The 20443-nt window shown below is 45.9% G+C and overlaps 1 protein-coding gene across 7 annotated transcripts in view; it reads left to right on the top strand.

Annotated features, from left to right (window-relative positions):
* LOC147114985 (double-stranded RNA-binding protein Staufen homolog 2-like) overlaps window positions 1–20443 on the top strand; it is a 236863-nt gene that overhangs the window by 54511 nt on the left and 161909 nt on the right. For 4 of the 7 annotated variants that reach the window (XM_085993166.1, XM_085993162.1, XM_085993164.1 and 1 more), the window contains exon 2: window positions 18248–18458. The exons of 2 other annotated variants lie outside the window; for them this stretch is intronic. In XM_085993166.1, the coding sequence (XP_085849292.1) occupies window positions 18257–18458 (202 nt within the window). In that variant the 5' untranslated portion in view covers window positions 18248–18256. Of the gene's footprint in view, window positions 1–18247; window positions 18459–20443 lie in introns of those variants that run through there. One more of the 7 variants, XM_085993169.1, reaches the window with a different exon arrangement.

Raw genomic sequence — 20443 nt, 5'->3', positions numbered from 1 at the left:
CATCTGCCAAATCTCTGCCCACTTACTTAGCCTGTCTATGTCCCCTTGCAGGTTTTTTATGTCCTCCTCACTCACTACTTTCCCTCCCATCTTAGTATCATCTGCAAATTTTGATATGTTACACTCGGTCCCCTCCTCCAAATTGTTAATATAGATTGTAAAGAGTTGGGGACCCAGCACTGACCCCTGCGGAACACCACTAGTTACTGATTGCCAGTCTGAGAATGAACCATTTATCCCAACTCTCTGCCTTCTGTTAGATAGCCAATCCTCTATCCATGCCAGAATATTACCCCCAATCCTGTGATTTTTTATCTTAAGCAATAATCTTCTGTGTGGCACCTTGTCAAATGCCTTTTGGAAGTCTAAATACACTACGTCCACTGGTTCCCCTTTATCCACCCTATATGTTACTTCCTCAAAGAACTCCAGCAAATTTGTCAAACATGACTTCCCCTTCATAAAACCATGCTGACTTTGTCCTATTAAATTATGATTATCCAAATGTCCTGTTACTGTCTCCTTAATAATGGACTCCAAAATTTTACCCACCACAGATGTTAGGCTAACCGGTCTATAGTTTCCAGCCTTCTGTCTACTGCCCTTTTTAAATAAGGGTGTTACATTAGCAGTTTTCCAGTCTGCCGGGACCTTTGCCGAGTCCAGGGAGTTTTGGAAAATTATTACCAATGCATCCACAATCCCTACCGCCACTTCCCTCAAGACCCTAGGATGTAAGCCATCAGGTCCAGGTGATTTATCCGCCTTGAGTCCCATTATTTTACCGAGTACCACTTCCTTAATGATTTTGATCGTGTTTAGCTCCTCCCCCCCCTTTAGCCCCCTGTTTGTCCAGTGTTGGGATATTCTTAGTGTCTTCTACTGTAAAGACTGATATAAAATATTCATTCAGTGTTTTTGCCATCTCCATATTTCCCACCATCAATTTCCCGGTCTCATCCTCTAAGGGACCAACATTTACTTTAGCCACCCTTTTTCTTTTTATATAACTATAAAAACTCTTACTATCTGTTTTTATATTTTTTGCTCATTTACTTTCATAATCTATCTTCCCTTTCTTAATCAAACTTTTTGCTATTTTTTGCTGTCTTTTAAAGTTTTCCCAATCCTCTATCCTCCCACTAGATTTGGCTACCTTATATGCCCTTGTTTTTAGTCGAATACTATCCTTAATTTCTTTACTTAGCCACGGATGGCTGTCTTTTCTTTTACACCCTTTTTTCTTCTCAGTGGAATATATATTTTTTGGAAGTTGTAAAATAACTCCTTAAATGTACACCACTGATCATGCATCGTCTTACCCTTTAATCTATTTTCCCAATCCACTCAATTCCGCGCTCATACCTTCATAGTCTCCTTTATTCAAGCTTCGCATGCTTGTTTGAGATCCAACCTTCTCACCCTCTAATTGAATATGGAATTCAACCATGTTATGGTCACTCATTCCAAGGGGATCCTTTACTAGGACATTTTTAATTAATCCTGTCTCGTTACACAGGACCAGATCTAAGGTTGCTTGCCCCCTGGTCGGTTCAGTTACATACTGCTCAAGAAACCCATCCCTAATACACTCAATGAACTCATCCTCAAGGCAGCCCTGCCCAATTTGATTTGTCCAATTAATATGATAGTTAAAATCCCCCATAATTATAGATGTTCTCTTATTACAAGCCTCAACTATTTCCTGATTGATACTCCGTCCAACAGAGTTGCCACTGTTCGGAGGCCTATAGACTACGCCCACTAGTGTTTTTTCCCCCTTATTATTCCTTACCTCCACCCAAACTGTTTCATTATCCTGATCTTTTGACCCAATATCATTTCTCTGTATTACAGTGATTCCTTCCTTTATTAACATAGCCACCCCACCTCCCCTTCCTTCCTGCCTGTCCTTCCTGATCGTTAAATAACCTGGTATGTTTAATTCCCAGGCATTGTCACCCTGCAGCCATGTTTCTGTAATGGCCACAAGATCATACCCATATGTAGTTATTTGTGCCATTAACTCGTCTATTTTGTTACGAATGCTGACACCTTCTCTGTTGTCATTTTTATTATTTGCTCTCTAGGAACCTCCCCCCCACTAGTTAGTTTAAAGCCCTCTCTACAGCCCTAGTTATATGATCCGCCAGGACTCTAGTCCCAGCACTGGCCAAGTGAAGCCCGTCCCAACGGAACAGCTCCCTCCTGCCCCAGTACTGGTGCCAGTGTCCTGGGAAGCAAAACCCATTTCTCCCACACCAGTCTTTGAGCCACGCATTTAACTCTAATTTTATTTGTCCTAGCCAAATTAGCTCGTGGCTCAGGTAATAACCCAGAGATTATTACCCTTGTGGTTCTGCTAATAACCCAGAGATTATTACCCTTGTGGTTCTGCTTTTTAATTTGGCCCCTAGCTGCTCAAACTCCCTCAGCAGAACCTCCTTCCTTGTCCTATCTATGTCGTTGGTACCAACATGGACCACGACAACTGGATCCTCCCCCTCCCACTCCAAGTGGTTAGCTCTGTTGCCTCACAGCGCCAGGGACCCGGGTTCAAATCCGGCTTCGGGTGACTGTCTGTGTGGAGTTTGCACATTCTCCCCGTGTTTGCGTGGGTTTTCTCCGGGTGCTCCGGTTTCCTCCCACAGTCCAAAGATGTGCGGGTTAGGTTGATTGGCCATGATAAAAAAAAATTTAAAAAATTGGCCCTTAGTGTTAGGGGGGATTAAATACGTGGGGTTACGGGGATAGGGCTTGGGTGGGATGGCTGTCGGTGTAGGGACCGGGTGCTAGGGTTTGGATGATCAGCCATGATTTCGTTGAATGGTGGAGTGGGCTCGAATGGCCTACTCCTGCTCCTAGTTTCTATGTTTCCAGTCCAGAGGAGATGTCCTTAACCCTGGCACCGGGCAGGCAACACAGCCTTCGGGACTCTCGCTCTCGGCTGCAAAGAACTCTTATCTATCCCCCTAATGATACTATCCCCTACCACTACAACATTTCTTTTAACTGCCCCCACTTGAATGACCCCCCGCTCCACGGTGCTGTGGCCAGGTTGCTCATCCTCCCCGCAGTCCCTGTTCCCATCCTCACAGGGAGTAAGAGCCTCGAACCTGTTGGACAAGTGCAAGGGCTGCGGCTCCTCCAACACTACCTCCTGGATCCCCGTACCTGCCTCACTTCTAGTCACACCATCCTGACTCTGGCCACGGACTACATCTGAATTAATTAATCTAATTGGTGTGAATACCTTGTGATACACAGAGTCCAGGTAACTCTTCCCCTCCCTGATGTGTCTCAGTGTTTGAAGCTCGGACTCCAGCTCTTCAACACGGAGCCGGAATTCCTCGAGCAGCCAACACTTACTGCAAATGTGATCACCGTGAGCATCAATGGTGTCCACCAGCTCCCACATATTGCAGCAGCAACACATCACCTGATCTCCCATTCTATGTAATTAATTAAATTTATTAATATTATTCTTAAATACCCTCTGCCCCGATTCTAGATGGTGAATATCACACCTTAGAAACTATAAACCAAAGAGATTTAAGCTTAAAAAAGAGAGAAATACTTACCAACCAATCACTTACCCGCTGTGGTAAACCACTTTTATCGTTCACCATCGTTACACTATGGTTATCACTGTTTATATCGTTACACTATGGTTATCACTGTTTACACTGTTGTATCACTACACAAGGTCACCTCTTGTCACGCTGTTATACCTGGGCTGACCACAGCTGACTCCGCCCATGACTCCGCCTGCTTGCCCAGGTATAAAGGTGGTCGACTGGCTGGTATTCCTCCTTGTTGGACCCGATCACCCACGAGGGTGGGCTCTGTTATTTAGCCAATAAAAACCTATAGTTACTATCTTAACTCGTCGCTTTTCATTGGATGAATTGATAGGTATATCAATTTTATTGGCTAAATTTTGAAATGAGTGGATCGGAGCAGCCAAACGACCAGCCAAACGGCCAGCTACAACAGCCACAGCAGCCGGCCTGGCTGCGAGCCCTCCGACCGCCGTACCTGGATCTAAACCCACAGGCAGCGAACTCAGCCCTCGATTTCCAACACTGGCTGAGCTGTTTCGAATCCTACCTGGGAGAATCCGGCGTGCCTCCGGGATCCAAACTAAGAGTTCTGACCGCCCAAGTGAGCCCTAAAGTATTCTCAATCATCCAGGACCTTACTACATACGAGGACGCCATCAACCTGCTGAAAGAGCAGTACCGGAGCCCGGTAAACTCTATGTATGCCAGACATCTCCTAAGATCCCGCTCGCAACAGCCAGGAGAGTCTGTAGATGAATTTTTACGGGCGCTACAAACACTCGGCAGGGACTGTGACTTTAAAGCTGTAACGGCTGCAGAAAATACTGAAGGGAATATCCGCGATGCCTTCGTGAAAGGCCTTCGGTCCGACTACTCACGGCAAAGACTGCTCGAATCAAAGGACCTCGACCTGAATACAACTGCAGCCCTCGCTCGCTCTCTGGAAGTGGCCCATCGGGACCTCGAGGCGTATTCCAGGTACTGTGCTGCGCGACCCTGGGACTCCGGCCCGACCCCGGCCGCAATACCCCTCGCACCGCCGCCTCTGGGACCTACCTCAGCGTCGGCGTCCCAGAACCGATCGGGACCGCCACCCCCGGTAACGGCTGCAACATCGGAGCCCCGCGATCGGGCCGCCGGCTGCTTCTTCTGTGGCCAGGCGAAACACCCGAGGACACGCTGCCCTGCAAGAAACGCGACTTGCTCCGATTGCCACAAGAAAGGCCACTTCGCTAAGGCCTGCAGGGGGAGAGCCACAGACGCCAGCAGTGCCTCATGCGAGTTGTGGGGGCGGCCATCTTTCATCAAGGCCACAGATGCCAGTATCCCCTCGTGTGAGTCATGGGGCGGCCATCTTTGATCAAGGCCACCGACGCCAGCAGTGCCTCATGTGAGTTGTGGGGGCGGCCATCTTCTCCACCATTTTATTCAACCTCGTGGGCGCTGCCATTTTGTCCACCACACTCGACCGCCACCTTGCCTCCAGACCCGACCACCGCCTCACCCGCAGACTACAGCAGCTCGCTGAGCCATACACTAGCCTCCGTCACACTGGACCAAGCTCGCCCGCATCACCTGTCCAAGTCCATGATGGACATCAAAGTAAACGGCCACGCCACGACCTGCCTGTTCGACAGCAGAAGCACGGAGAGTTTCATCCATCCAGACACGGTGAGCCACTACTCCCTCACTGTCCGGCCAACGCGCAACCGGATCTCGATGGCGTCAAGGTCGCATTCTACAGACATCAGCGGCTACTGTGTTGTAATCCTGTCGGTTAGGGGCACGGAGTATAAAAATTTTAAACTCCTCGTCCTGCCCCAGCTCTGCGCTGCCGTCCTACTAGGGCTGGACTTCCAATCCCACCTTCAAAGTGTCACTTTGGCATACGGTGGACCCCTCCCCCCACTCACAGTCGACAACCAGCAGCCTTTAAACCGCCCACCGCACACCACCTGCGGCCTCTCCACCCTCAAGGTCCCGCCCCCCTCCCTGTTCGCTAACCTCATCCGCGACTGTAAACCCGTCGCCACCAAGAGCAGGCGGTACAGCGCCGGGGACAGAGCTTTTATTAGCTCTGAGGTGCAGCGTCTCCTGAAGGAGGGCATCATCGAGAGGAGCAACAGCCCCTGGCGTGCCCAGGCCGTAGTCGTTAAGACCGGCAATAAAAACCGCCTGGTCATCGACTACAGCCAAACCATAAACCGGTACACCCAGCTGGACGCATACCCCCTTCCCCGCATATCTGATATGGTCAATCAGATTGCACAGTACCGAGTATTCTCCACCATCGACCTTAAGTCGGCCTATCACCAACTCCCTATCCGCCCTGAGGACCGCCAGTATACCGCCTTCGAGGCGAATGGCCGCCTCTACCACTTCCTTAGGGTTCCCTTCGGCGTCACCAATGGGGTTTCGGTCTTCCAAAGGGAGATGGACCGGATGGTTGACCAGAACGGGCTGCAGGCCACGTTCCCTTATCTAGATAACGTCACCATCTGCGGCCGCGACCGGCAGGACCACGATGTTAATCTGGAGAAATTCCTCCGTACGGCCGAACGGCTGAACCTCACTTACAATAAGGAGAAATGTGTGTTTAACATCTCGCGCCTCGCCATCCTCGGCTGCGTAGTAGAGAACGGGGTCATCGGCCCCGACCCCGAAAGAATGCGCCCCCTCATGGAGCTACCCCTCCCCCACTGTCCAAAGGCGCTGAAGAGAACCCTGGGGCTCTTCGCCTACTATGCCCAATGGGTGCCGAATTATGCGGACAAAGCCAGACCTCTCATGAAGTCCACCTCCTTCCCCCTGACGGCAGAAGCGTGCGCAGCCTTCTCCCTCATAAAGGGAGACATTGCTAAGGCCACAATGCACGCGGTGGATGAGTCTATCCCTTTCCAAGTGGAGAGCGATGCATCCGACTTCGCCCTAGCAGCAACCCTTAACCAGGCGGGGAGACCTGTGGCCTTCTTCTCAAGGACCCTCCAGGGCCCTGAGATCCGACACTCTTCGGTCGAGAAGGAGGCCCAGGCGATCGTGGAGGCAGTACGACGCTGGAGGCATTACCTGGCAGGCAAACGATTTACCCTCCTCACCGACCGGCGTTCAGTCGCTTTTATGTTTAATAACAAGCTGAGGGGCAAAATCAAGAACGACAAGATCTTGAGGTGGAGAATCGAGCTCTCCACCTATGATTATGATATCTTGTACCGACCTGGTAAACTGAACGAACCCCCAGATGCTCTATCACGAAGTACATGCGCCAACGCGCAAATTGATAGACTGCAGACCCTCCACAACGACCTCTGCCACCCCGGGGTCACTAGACTTTACCACTTCATTAAGGCCCGCAACCTGCCCTACTCCATCGAGGAGGTCAGGACCATGACCAGGAACTGCCAAACCTGTGCCGAATGCAAACCGCATTTCTTTAGGCCGGACAGAGCAAGCCTGATCAAGGCCACCCGCCCCTTCGAGCGCTTGAGCATCGATTTTAAGGGGCCCCTCCCATCCTCTGACCGTAATGTGTACTTCCTCAACATCATTGATGAGTACTCCCGTTTCCCCTTTGCCTTCCCCTGCCCAGACATGACCAGTACCACGGTCATCAAATGCCTGAACGACCTCTTCGCCTTGTTCGGGTTCCCGAACTATATACATAGCGACCGGGGCTCATCCTTCATGAGCGAGGAACTTCGCCAGTTCCTACTAGCGAGAGGCATTGCCGCAAGCAGGACCACCAGCTACAACCCCCGAGGGAACGGCCAGGTGGAAAGAGAGAACGTGACTGTCTGGAAGGCCGTTCTCTTAGCCTTAAAGTCTAAGGGCCTGCCAACCTCTCGCTGGCAGGAAGTCCTCCCGGCAGCGCTGCATTCCATCCGGTCACTGCTTTGCACGGCCATTAACGCCACCCCCCATGAACGAATGTTTGTTTTCCCCAGGAAGTCGACTACGGGAACCTCGCTACCAACATGGCTGACTTCTCCGGGGCCCGTCTTGCTGCGAAAGCACGTGAGGGCCCATAAAACGGACCCCCTGGTCGAGAGGGTGGACCTCCTGCACGCCAACCCCCAGTACGCCTATGTGGCATACCCAGACGGGCGGGAGGACACAGTCTCCTTACGAGACCTTGCACCCTCGGGCACCCCTGAGACACCACCGTTACCCCCCACCACCCCCCCAAATCCACCCCAGGTAGACGGCATGCCAGAACCCCACGAGCCTTCGCCGACCACACAGACACCAGCATTAACTGCATCACCGCCGCCGCTGCTGCGCCGATCAGAGAGACTTACGAGGCCTCCGGACAGACTGACATACCCGAACTGGTAGCACACTTCACCCCGCCGGACTCAAATCTAAACAAGGGGTGAATGTGGTAAACCACTTTTATCGTTCACCATCGTTACACTATGGTTATCACTGTTTATGTCGTTACACTATGGTTATCACTGTTTACACTGTTGTATCACTACACAAGGTCACCTCTTGTCACGCTGTTATACCTGGGCTGACCACAGCTGACTCCGCCCATGACTCCGCCTGCTTGCCCAGGTATAAAGGTGGTCGACTGGCTGGTATTCCTCCTTGTTGGACCCGATCACCCACGAGGGTGGGCTCTGTTATTTAGCCAATAAAAACCTATAGTTACTATCTTAACTCGTCGCTTTTCATTGGATGAATTGATAGGTATATCACCCGCTTTCTGGTGACGTCACACTTGGATTACTTTTTACCTCTCTCCTTCCCTCTGAGTTCCCAGACTGGAGACTGGTCGGCCTTACCTGGTCTCTGGGGACTTTTATAGCCCCGCCCTGCCGCTCAGGATTCCCGCCGACTCTGTGAGGCCTTACCTGGTCTCTGGGGCCTTTATAGCCCCGCTCTGCCGCTCGAGAATGTAGGAACCATAGTAGAGGTTGGTGGAAGCAAGGGATATTTGGTTGAAATTGGTGACAAAATCCTAAGTGTTCATGTAGATCAAATGATCTCTGCTAGAGATGAACCAAGACGTGATCTTGAACCATTTGGTCATGAACACATACATGAGTTTGACTCAATTCAGACTTCAGTAACTGAAGTAACAGGTTGAAACAAGTCTGAGATAGAAAGAGGATCATCCTTGAGTTCGGAACCAAAACAAAACAGCCCGAAAATTGGTTTAACACCAAAACGTTCTGTTACGAGATCAGGAAGGCTCTGCAAACCTGTTATTAAACTGGATTTGTAGTTAATTTAAAAGAAGAAAGAGTTTTTGTTATGTGGTACATGTAATGCTGGGAAAGGTGGGACAAAAGTTTTGTTGTATTTGAGAGGGGAATACATACATTTTTAAGGGGGAAAGCAGTGTAATGTATTATCACATGGTTTGGTATGAGCATGCTCAGTTCGCTCTGGCCTAATAAAGCAAGCACGTAGACTAGCAACTCAATGTGTCTCTGTCTTTCATTTGTCTGCCCACATATATCACATTTTGGCAACGAGGATGGGATCCCAAAGCCATTTTTAGGGATCATGGAAGGACACAGTGTTCAACCTTCGAGTGGAAAAGTTTAAGGTGAATTTGTGAAATCTAGCCTGAATTTTTTAGATGTTTTATCGTATGCAGAATAGTCTGTGCTTTGCCTTCACGTGTATGTATATACAGCAACAGTGGCATTGATTCTCGCATGTACATTGGAAACCTCGTCATGTATGACCGAGCTCGCGAACTATTCAGTTCTTGCATTGAGTGGATGTTTTTTTAAGGCCAATAACATTATTGAGACTGAAGGTGCAGATGAGAATGTTCAAGCTCAAAATAAAGTAATTCGTGAACGGAAAAAAGCAATTTTTCAAACGGAGATTGGGCCAGATGTCTACGGAATGTTGACAAACCTACTCGCGCCAGGGAAAGCGAAGGATGCGTCGTTTGAAGACATTGTCGAGAAACCCAAGGACCATTTCGACCCAAAGCTGTTAGAAATAGCAGAGAGCTATAAGTTTGGTACCAGAAACCAAAAACAAAGTGAAACCATCAGTGAGTACATTGTAGCTCTTAAGAACCTGTCTTTGCATTGTAACTGCGGCACATTTTTGGATCGTGCGTTGTGAGATAAGTTTGTGTGTTGACTGGTGGATGAGCGCACACAGTCCAAGTTACTGAACACTCCGAACTTAACGTTTGACATAGCATGCAAAATTGTCCTATCTATGGAGATGGTGTCTAAGAATGCTAGGGAGCTCCGTCCAACTCAAGTGTCTAGTGCAGCTGAGGTCTACAGTCACAAAGCCCCCGCCAAACCTAAAGCTGTGAGACCGAGTCAAAAACATGTCAGTGAGAGCAGTGCAGTGAATCGTTATTGCTTCAATGGCAATCACTCCCCACAGTCCTGCCAATATAGAAATGCGAAGTGTTTTCACTGCTAGAAACAAGGTCATATTTCAACAGCTTGCAGAGCTAGATCTAAAGCAGGAAGTAAGAACTATTCTAGTGGCAATGCAAAGCAGCGACAACAAAAGGGAGGAGTTCACAATATTGAAGTGAACACACCTGATGTTGAAGAACTAGGCATCAGTATCTATGCCACGAGTGGCAATGCTAGCAGTCGTGAGAAAGACTTCCATACAAAACTTTCGATCAACGAGCAATATATTGATATGTGTATCGTCACAGCAGTGGACTGCTCTATCATGAGTAAGGACACATATGAGAGTAAGTTTAATCAAATACCACTTACAAAGAGTACCGTAGAATTAAAAACCTACTCCGGAGAAATCCTAGAGACATGTGGACAAATGGAATGTATAGTTCAACACGATGGCCAGTCAGTAAAGCTGCCTATCAACAGGCCAACTCTCATGGGCAAAGACTGATTGAGAAAGTTAAAACTAGACTTAAAAACGTCTTCAGTGTAGATGCTTCAAAGAAGCGACTCGACACAATGTTGAACAAGTATAAAAGCATGTTCTCAGACAGTTCTGATGGCATCATTGGGTATGATGCCCATATCCGCATCAAGTCCAACACGAAGCTTATCTATTGTAAGGCAAGGTTGGTTCCCTATGCCAGTATTCTGTTCTGAGTACTGGTGAGGTCGATGGTTCCTCTGGGGAGTGCAGCCAGAGTCAAGTCCACGACACCACGGGTGGCTCAGCTGCACGGGGTGGTGGGGGAGGAAATAGAGTGGAAGAGCAATAGTGGTAAGGGATTCAATAGTTAGGGGAGCAGACAGGTGTTTCTGCGGCCGTAGACTTGACTCCAGGATGGTAAGGATGCCTCCTTGGTGCCAAGGTCAAGGATGTCGCTGAATGGCTGCAGGACACTGAGGGGGGAGGGTGAACAGCCAGAGGTTGTTGTCCATATTGGTACCAACGACATAGGCAGAAAGAGGGATGAGGTCCTGCAGGCAGAGTTTAGGGACCTAGGAGAGAGATTAAAAAGCAGGACCTCAAAGGTAATAATCTCCGGATTACTCCTGGTGCTACGTGCTAGTGAGTACAGGAATAGGAGGATAGAACAGATGAAAGATTGGCTGGAGAGATGGTGCAGGAGGGAGGGATTTAGATTCCTGAGGCATTGGGACTGTTTTTGGGGAAGGTGGGACCTGTACAAGCCGGACGAGTTACACCTCAACAGAGCTGGGACCAATATTCTCGCGGGAAGGTTTGTTAGTGCTATTAGGGAGGGTTTAAACTAGCTTGGCGGGGTTGGGCACCAGCATATAGGAGTAAAAAAGAGGAATAAGCTGCATAAAAGAGTGAGTGTGTGGGATAGTACTAGAGAAGATCGTACTAGAGGCAGTAGTAGTACCATATTAGATAGGAGCAGACCAAGAAAGACTATGAAAAATTCAAAAATGGGTTTAGAATGCATGTACGTAAACGCACAAAGTGTGGTGAATAAGGTTGGTGAGCTACAAGCACAATTAGCTGTGTGGCAATATGATGTTGTGGCAACAACGGAAACGTAGCTTAAAAATGGTGAGGACTGGGCACTTAATATTCAAGGGTACAAGGTGTTCAGAAAAGATAGGGAAGGAAAAAAGGGACGTGGGGTGGCAGTGCTGATTAAGGAAGACATTGTAGCGTTGGAAAGGGAGGATGTTCTTGAGGGGACAAGGACAGAATCCATTTGGTTAGAGTTGAGGAGCAAAAAGGGTATGATCACGCTATTGGGGCTATTCTATAGGCCTCCAAATAGGGAGAGGAAAGTAGAGGAGCAAATCTGCAGGGAAATCGCAGAGATATGCAAGAGCTATAGAGTGGTGATATTGGGGAACTTTAATTACCCAAATATCGATTGGGATAATGCTAGGGTAAAGGGAAAGGAGGAGGAGGAGGAATTTCTAAAATGTGATCAGGAGAATTTCCTTGACCAATATGTTGGCCCAACTAGGAAGGAGGCATTGCTGGATCTAGTGCTGGGGAATGAGGTGAGCCAGGTCGACCAAGTGTCTGTGGGAGAACACTTTGGTACGAGTGATCATCGTACCATAAGATTTAAATTAGCAATGGAGAGGAGCAAGGAACAATCTAGAGTGGAACTTCTAAACTGGAATAGGGCTAACTTCAGTGGGATGCGAAAGGATCTAGCCAGGGTAAAATGGAACCAAAGACTGACAGGAAAAACTGTAATGGAACAATGGTGACCTTTAAAGAGGAGATGTTCCAAGTACAGGAAACTCTCGATTTACTGGCACCTAAATAACCAGAAATCTCTGTTAACCGGCAAAATTCAGGAGTAGGTTCAGGTAAGTTTTACTTCATATTAGTGGCCGTTCCTGGATCTGTGGCCGTGTAACCGGGGTTCCTGCACCTGTTACTATGCAACTGAGTCGCCTGGTTCTGTGGCTGGGGTTCCTTCACCTGTTGCTATGCAACAGGGACGCCTGGATCTGTGGCCGTGTACGGGGCTCTCGTACCTTTTACTATACCTCTCTGTAATCCGGACTTTTTGATAAACCGGCACCACGCCGGTCCCGCCACTGCTGGATACAAAAGAGTTTCCTGTACAGGCTAGGTACATTTCAACAAGAGGGAAGGGTAAGAGAACCAAAGCAAGGGCTCCTTGGACGATGAGGGAGATAGAGAAGATGATGAAACAAAAAAAGAGGGTGTATGATGCATGTCAGGTGAATTCTTCAAGGGAGAACCAGACCAAATACAATAAGTTAGAGGATGTGAAGACGAAAATAAGATTGGCAAAGAGAGAATATGAGAGTAGAATGGCGGTTAACATAAAAGGGAACCCAAAAATCTTCTACCGGCATGTAAACAGTAAGTGGGTAGTAAGAGGTGGGGTTGGGCCTATTAGAGACAAAGAAGGTGATATATACTTAGAGGTGCAGGGTAAGGCTAGAATACTCCATGAGTACTTTGTATCCGTGTTTACTAAGGAGGTGGATGCTGACAAAATATCGGTCGAAGTGGAAAAGGCAGAAGCAATAGAAGGGGTGAAAATTGATAGACAGGATGTACTCGAAAGGCTGGGTATGCTTAGAGTGGACAAGCCGCCTGGTCCAGATGGCTTGCATCCCAGGTTGCTAAGGGAATTGGGGGAGGAGATAGCGGAAGGGCTTGCCATAATTTTCCAATCTTTCCTAGATGTGGGGGAGGTGCCTGAGGATTGGAAAGTGGCAAATGTGGCAGCATTGTTCAAGAAAGGGTGTAAGGACAATCCTAGTAACTACAGGCCGGTCAGTTTAACATCAGTGGTGGGTAAAGTTTTAGAAACAATAATCAAGGAAAAAATTAACGGGCATTTGGAGAGGTTTAAGTTAATTAAGGAAAGCCAACACAGGTTTGTAAAAGGCAGATTGTGTTTGACTAATCTAATTTAATTTTTTGATGAAGTAATGGAGAGGATTGATGAAGGGAATGCAATGGATGTTGTCTGCATGGATTTTAGGAAGGTGTTTGACAACGTACCACATAGAAGGCTGGTTAACAAAATTGAGTCTCATGGAATAGGTGGGTCAGTGGCAGCTTGGATAAGGACTTGGCTTAAGGACAAAAAACAGCGAGTTGTGGTAAATGGCTGTTTTTCAGACTGGAGGATGGTAGACGGTGGTGATCCCCAAGGGTCAGTGCTGGAGCCACTGCTTTTTTTGATATATATAAATGACCTGGATATTGGAATACAGAGTAGAATTTCTAAATTTGCTGATGACACCAAACTTGGGGGTGTGGCAAACAGTGATGATATTAATCGACTGCAACAGGACATAGAAAGGCTAGCAGAATAGGCAGACAAGGGGCAGATGGAATTTAATACAGAGAAGTGTGAAGTGATGCATTTTGGCAGAAGGAACAGGGAGAGGCAATATACACTTAATGGCACAGTTTTAAAGAGTGCAGGGAAAGAGGGACCTGGGAGTTGATGTGCATAGGTCCCTGAAGATGGCAGGACATATTGAGAGTGTGGTTAACAAAGCATATGGGATCTTGGGCTTCATAAATAGAGGTATTGAGTACAAAAGTAGAGAAGTTATGCTGAACCTTTATAAAGTGCTGGTTAGGCCACAACTGGAGTATTGCGTCCAGCTCTGGTCACCACACTTTAGGAAGAATGTGAAGGCCCTTGAGAGGGTGCAGAGCAGATTTACCAGAATGGTTCCGGGGATGCTGGACCTTAGCTACAAAGACAGGTTGCAGAAGCTGGATTTGTTTTCATTGGAGCAAAAGAGGTTGAGGGGTGACTTTATAGAGGTGTACAAGATTATGACGGGTTTGGATAAGCTAGATGGGGAAAGGCTGTTCCCACTAGTTGATGGTACAAGGACTAGAGGACACAGATTTAAGGTTTTGGGCAAGAGATACAAGGGGGTCGTGAGGGAAAACTTTTTTACGCAGCGAGTGGTGATGACCTGGAACTCGCTGCTGAAGGAAGTGGTGGAAGCGGAGACACTTAATGTTTTCAAGGGGAGACTGGAGAGACACTTGAGAGAAATAAACTTGCAGGGCTACGGGGGTAGAGCGAGGGAATGGAACTGACTAGATTGCTCTACATAGTGCCGGTACGGACTCGATGGGCCGAATGACTTCCTTCTGTGTCATTATGACTCTCTGACTCTATGTGTTGCAAGGTCAGGTGGAGGAAGAGCTAGCAAAGCTCAAAGAGAATGGAGTGCTAGTAAAAACTGACAAAAGTGAATGGGCTACCCCTATTGTGATAGTGCCCAAAGCAGACAAAACTATACGCTTGTGCGGTGACTACAACGTTACCATCAACCAAGCAGTTGACGATGAGCAGTACCCGTTACCTACATCGCAAGATTTGTATGCAGCACTCTCTGGGTCAAAGGTTTTCTCCAAGCTTGACCTGTCGCATGCTTCCGCTCAGCTGAATGTTGACAGAGAGTCAACAGTATCTCACCAGCAACGCACAGAAGGGACTGTACTCATATACAAAGCTGCCGTATGTGGTGTAAAGTCCTCCCCCAAAATCTTCCAGGCTACGATGGATAAGATTTTGCAAGGAGTTCCAAATTGCTTATGCAATCAAGACGATGTGCTGATCGCAACAACCAGTGAGGAAGAAAATCTAGAAGTGTTGGATATAGTGCTTCAGAGATTGAATGCCCACAATGTCAAATTGAAAAGGAGCAAATGTGCTTTCGTGCAGCCCGAGGTTGTGAACCTTAAACTGAAAGTTGATGCAAATGGCTTGCAACCAGTGAAGGAAAAGGTTGATGTTGTTCAGGGCAAAGTAGCATAGTGGTTATGTTACTGGACTACTGCCTGGACTAATAACCTGTGACAAGAGTTCAAATCCCATCACGGCAGCTGGGGAATTTAAATTCAGTTCATTAAATAAATCTGGAATAAAAAGCTAGTATCAGTAATGGTAACCATTGAAACTATCGGATTGTCGTAAAAACCCATCTGGTTCACTAATGTCCTTTAGGGAAGGAAATCTGCCGTCCTTACCAGGTCTGGCCTATATGTGATTCCAGACCCACAGCAATGTGGTTGACTCTTAACTGCCCTCTGAAATGGCCTAGCAAGCCATTCAAGGGCAATTAGGAATTTGCAATAATTGCTAGCCTTGCCAGCGACACCCACATCCCGTGAATTAATTTTTAAAAATGCACAGAACGTGTCTCACTTAAGATCTTTCCTTGGAATGGTCCAGTACTACACACGTTTCTTACCTGAGTTAGCAGCCATGTTAGCTCCATTGCATGAGCTCCTCAAGAAGGATGTCCAATGGAAGTGGACGAAAGCGCAACAGGAAGCTTATGATGCTTGTAAGAGGAGTCTCTAGCGATGCTCCACTTGTTCACTACGACACAGTGCGTGAGCTTAAGTTAGCGTGTGATGCTTCTAGCTATGGTGTGGGAGCTGTCATAAGCTACGTAATGGATGACCGCCAAGAGAAACCAAACGCGTTCGCATCGTGAAACCTCACAAAGAGTGAAAGAAACTACGCGCAAATTGAAAAGGAAGTACTTGCCATTGTGTTTGGAATCAAGAAATTCCAACAATTCCTGATCGGCAGAAAGTTTACTCTGATAACCGATCACAAACCGCTGCTAGCAATATCGGGGCCCAACTCTGCCATTCCTGTAATGGCTGCATCAAGATTGCAACGTTGGGCAGTGTTGTTGTCTCAATATGACTAAAGCGATTGAATATCGCATTTCAAAGCAAAACTTAATTGCAGATGACTTATCCAGGTTGCCACATGAGGACTTGTGTTGGGAGTGAAGGTGCTATTTTCACACAGTTGACAAAGACTTTTCCGTGAATACAACTGAGATTGCAGATGAGACTCAAAAGGACTCAATACTGAAAAGAGTGTATGAAAACACATTGAATGGATGGACTGATCAGTGTCTGGACACAGAGTTGAAACCATTCCATAACCGCCGTACTGAATTGTCTCGTGAGCAAAGTTGTAACAAGTGGGGAAACAAAGTGGTGGTACCTACTTCTTTGAGAGAGAGAATTCTGGCCGAACTTCATACTGAACATCCAGGGACCGTCAGTATGAAATCAGTTGTAAGAAGCTTTATTTATTGGCCTGGATTGGACAGTGATCTTGAACCACTTAATCATGTATACATACATTTTTTTAAGGAGGAAAGCAGTGTAATGTATTATCACATGGTTTAGTATGAGCATGCTCAGTTCGCTCTGGCCTAATAAAGCAAGCACATGGACGAGCAACTTGTGTCTCTGTCCTTCATTTGTTCTACCCACATATATTACAAGTTTAGTATAAGCAGATTTGATCAGTTGTACATTGGTTTTCTGAATCCAGGTTGTTGATGTAGATTCGGAATAGTAGGGGCCAGCGTACTGATCGCTGGGATACTCCACTGAATACTCTCTTCCCCCTCAGAACATCATTCCCCTAATCAGAGGGTAGAAGTGTGAATTTAGACCCCTGCTTCCTCAAGGTTATATTATCATTTGACCTCTGCCTACTTTATTTGAGCACATTTAGTAAGTGTTAGTAAGCAAGACATAATATTTACTGTACACACTTTGAAATACCTACTGTATGTCACTATTTATGTTCAATTGTTCAAAGAAGTTCAGGTATTCCAGGGCAGTTATGAGTTGTTTAACTCGTGGAACAATCTGGCCCAGAAAATGAGATGTTTTAATTTAATGGGGGGCGGCTAATTTCTATATTGTTTCTGGTAATATAGAGCCCTAATTTGTGTGGAGCTCCACTTGAGTGATTTTTATTTCTTGAGGTTGGTTACTATTATTTAAGAATAATGAACAAATTTATGAGTGGGACTTGAGTCCATGTGAATTTGAAATCAAATGTTATGTTTGCTAGGATTTTATCCAGCTGTACAGTTATTGTGGAGGGCGCAGTTGAAAATCATAGCGATATTGTTGCCAGGTGAAAGGTTTTGAAGGCTTATTATTTCTTCCTGTTCCCTTCCCTGGGGTTTGAATGATGGGATTTAATGTGTTTATTGGATGTTTGACCAAGTTGATTGATAGAAAAAATAGCGATGTCCAATCGGCATCTGAAGTTGTGTATAGTTAAGTGTTTATCTGTAATTAGTTTAGCTGTAATTAGACAAAGTACTTTAGCTTCCTGTAAACTTGACCTAGTTTGCATTGGAGAACTGCTGTTTGTGGGACCTTGCTGTGCGCAAATTGGCTGCCGCGTGTCCCACATTACAACAGTGACTCCACTTCAAAAGTACTTCATTGACTGTAAAGCTCTTTCTTTCTCTCTTTTTTTCTCTTAATCCAATCTTTCTTTCCCTCTCTTTTCCTCTTTCTATACCTGATTTGACATTGAATTCACCCATTCTAGCTTACACTTCCTTCTTAATTATGGTGCTGTTAATTTCACAATCCTTGGTTATGGAGACACACAGTTGCTTGCTCTGTTCCCTCAGGTCCCAGATGCCCAGTTTCCCTCGCTGCGGCGTTATCAGCTTGCACTTTCAGCAACTTGCCACGCAAAAATTGAAAAAAACATAAATGTGCAAGGGCAAACTAACTAAAGCCAGATGCCATTAGATGCCCTGTTATGGCAAATTATGGCCCAATGAGTTTGCTGCAAACATGAATGAAATATTAGAGCCAATGATTGTTGCAGATTATTTCAATTTCTAGGACAGTATGCTGTCTTACATGTGACATTTTCACCAGGTTATATTAATTACAATTCATTTTTTTCTTTTATTATTATAAGCCCATTCAGCTCATTAACATATATTTTTTTGCAGTGATAGAGAATGGCGCAAGTTAAAGTTCAGACTGCAGTAAACCTGTCAGGATCTACCCTGGGTGCCACGGTGCAGTCACCAGCGGTTACTAGTGCAGGTCCTCTGGCTCTGCAGTCTCCAGTGAATGGGTCAGTCCCAGCCTCAACTTCCAGCTGTGTCAGTCCTGCAGCTGGGCTTGTGGATTCTACTGCTTCTGTTAATAACTCACCAGGTGAGACATCTTTTTTCAATCTGCATGCTCTCTTGAATTTAAGATTAGTGATGCTTTCAACTGACCATTTGATACAAAGCGATCTGTGAAGGTAATGGGAGATGAAACATGTTTGACCAGTTTGAATAATCACTTAATGTATTTACGCTGTTTATGTGAGCCAGTTTACATAATAACCATAATCCACCAAGATCTGACGACATTAAATATAGAATTTGTAATGTTTGCTGGGCATTCAAGTAAAACATGTGCAGCAGTGGGTGTTTGGGAGTTAAAGATCTGCAATTCAGTTGGAGAAGAGGAGGTCTGCATCTCCAATAATTTATGATATAATCCTTCAATTACATTGTGGCCTTTAACTTCATCCCCTCAGTGTACACCAACTTTGTTTTTGAAATTTACTTTATAGTACTGTAGTGTATTACCAATGCTCTGGAGAGTTCTGGAGCCTTCTGAGTTTTGCCAGCTGCACAATTACACTGACAATTTCTAGTTCTGATTGGCATTCAAAGGGCATAATTGCCTACCATGGAATTAGAGTTGTAATATTAATACGGTTCTGTGTTGTATGAACAAATAATTCCAATCAAGGGAATTAATTATCTCTGGTATTACTGTACATTAACACGTTGTGTAAAATTCCTTAGTGTTTTATCACAGTTATTAATCCAATAGTTCTGTTAATGGAGTTCACATATGATCAGCTGCCTTGAAAGTGTTGCCATTTACTTCTTGTGTGTAACATACTGAGTTACTTTTAATATTTTTAAAAATCTGGAACTAGCTTCCTTTGTATATCTAGTAGAGTTGTTTTCATGGTATTAATCTAATGTACAGAATCCACTATGTCTTTAAGCAAACTAGAAAAGCAAGCAGCTGTCATAAATCTCTCCTATGCAATATTTGTTGAAGGTGGGTTTAAAAATGTATTTTTAATGATGTGATAATACATAAATTGCTTGTATTGTACAAGGCAGACTAATTGGTGGACTAGTTCTACTCAGAAATGTTTGGAAAAGAAAATAATGAACATGTTAAATCTAATAAAATGTCAAAATAATGAAAGTTGGTTCACACAATATATTTAATAATGGATTATTTGATCAAGTGATAGAATGTGGGTTTGTACTCTTCCCCAGGCCCCTCATCCCTCCCACAAGACAGGTTCTTACAAGATGGGCTCAGATAAAGACACATTGGACCATTTGATTTCATCCTTCCAGGATGACAGCCCATTTTAGTTTGCTTTTTAATGTTCACCTGAACAAGTAGACAGGGCCTCAGTTTAATCTAAGGACAACACTTCTGAAAATGAAGCACTCCTTCATACTGAGCTGGAATGCCAGCCTAGATTATGTGCTCAAATATTGGTTTGGGGCTCACAAATTACTGCTGCCAACTGAGCCAACCTTGCTTCAGGGCAGATGTCGGTGGTGGCGCAGAGGAGATTCTAGTTGCTTCCCTACAGAGAAGGAAGGTAAAGCTGCTTTTATGTTGCGCTAGTGTCACCAGATTCCCCAAGTACTGAAACTGCTAAAAACTGGTCTTTCTGATGGCCAGTATTAACGAGTCCTATTGGTTTTATATTTGGCTTGTAGCTGGCTGTGCAACACCTGTGCTTGGAGAATTCAGCGGCAATAGCATGGATTTTGTGCAATATAAAAGTACCGTAAATCTTTCCTGGGCCAGTTGTATAATACCTAATGGCATCATTGGGAGAACTGGTTGGGATGAGATAATGAGTATGAGAGAAATCTGAATTAACATGCACAATTGAAGTGGCAGAAAGTTCCCCTCATCATGGAAAGGTTGAAAAGAGGAGAGAAGATGAAAAAAATGACAGCATTCCACAATTAAAAACAGAAAATGCTGGAAACACTCAGCAGATCAGGCAGCATCTGTGGAGAGAGGAAGGTAGGGTTAACGTTTCAGGTCAATGGCCTTTTGTCAGAACCAGGAGATGTTACAGAGAAATGTGCATAAGC

Source organism: Somniosus microcephalus, chromosome 7, assembly GCF_052327205.1.
Source record: "Somniosus microcephalus isolate GS21.2 chromosome 7, FLI_Smic_1.0, whole genome shotgun sequence".
In the NCBI taxonomy this organism is placed as follows: domain Eukaryota; kingdom Metazoa; phylum Chordata; class Chondrichthyes; order Squaliformes; family Somniosidae; genus Somniosus; species Somniosus microcephalus.
Note: the sequence above shows the minus strand (reverse complement) of the source record. Positions and strands in the feature narration are given on the sequence as shown.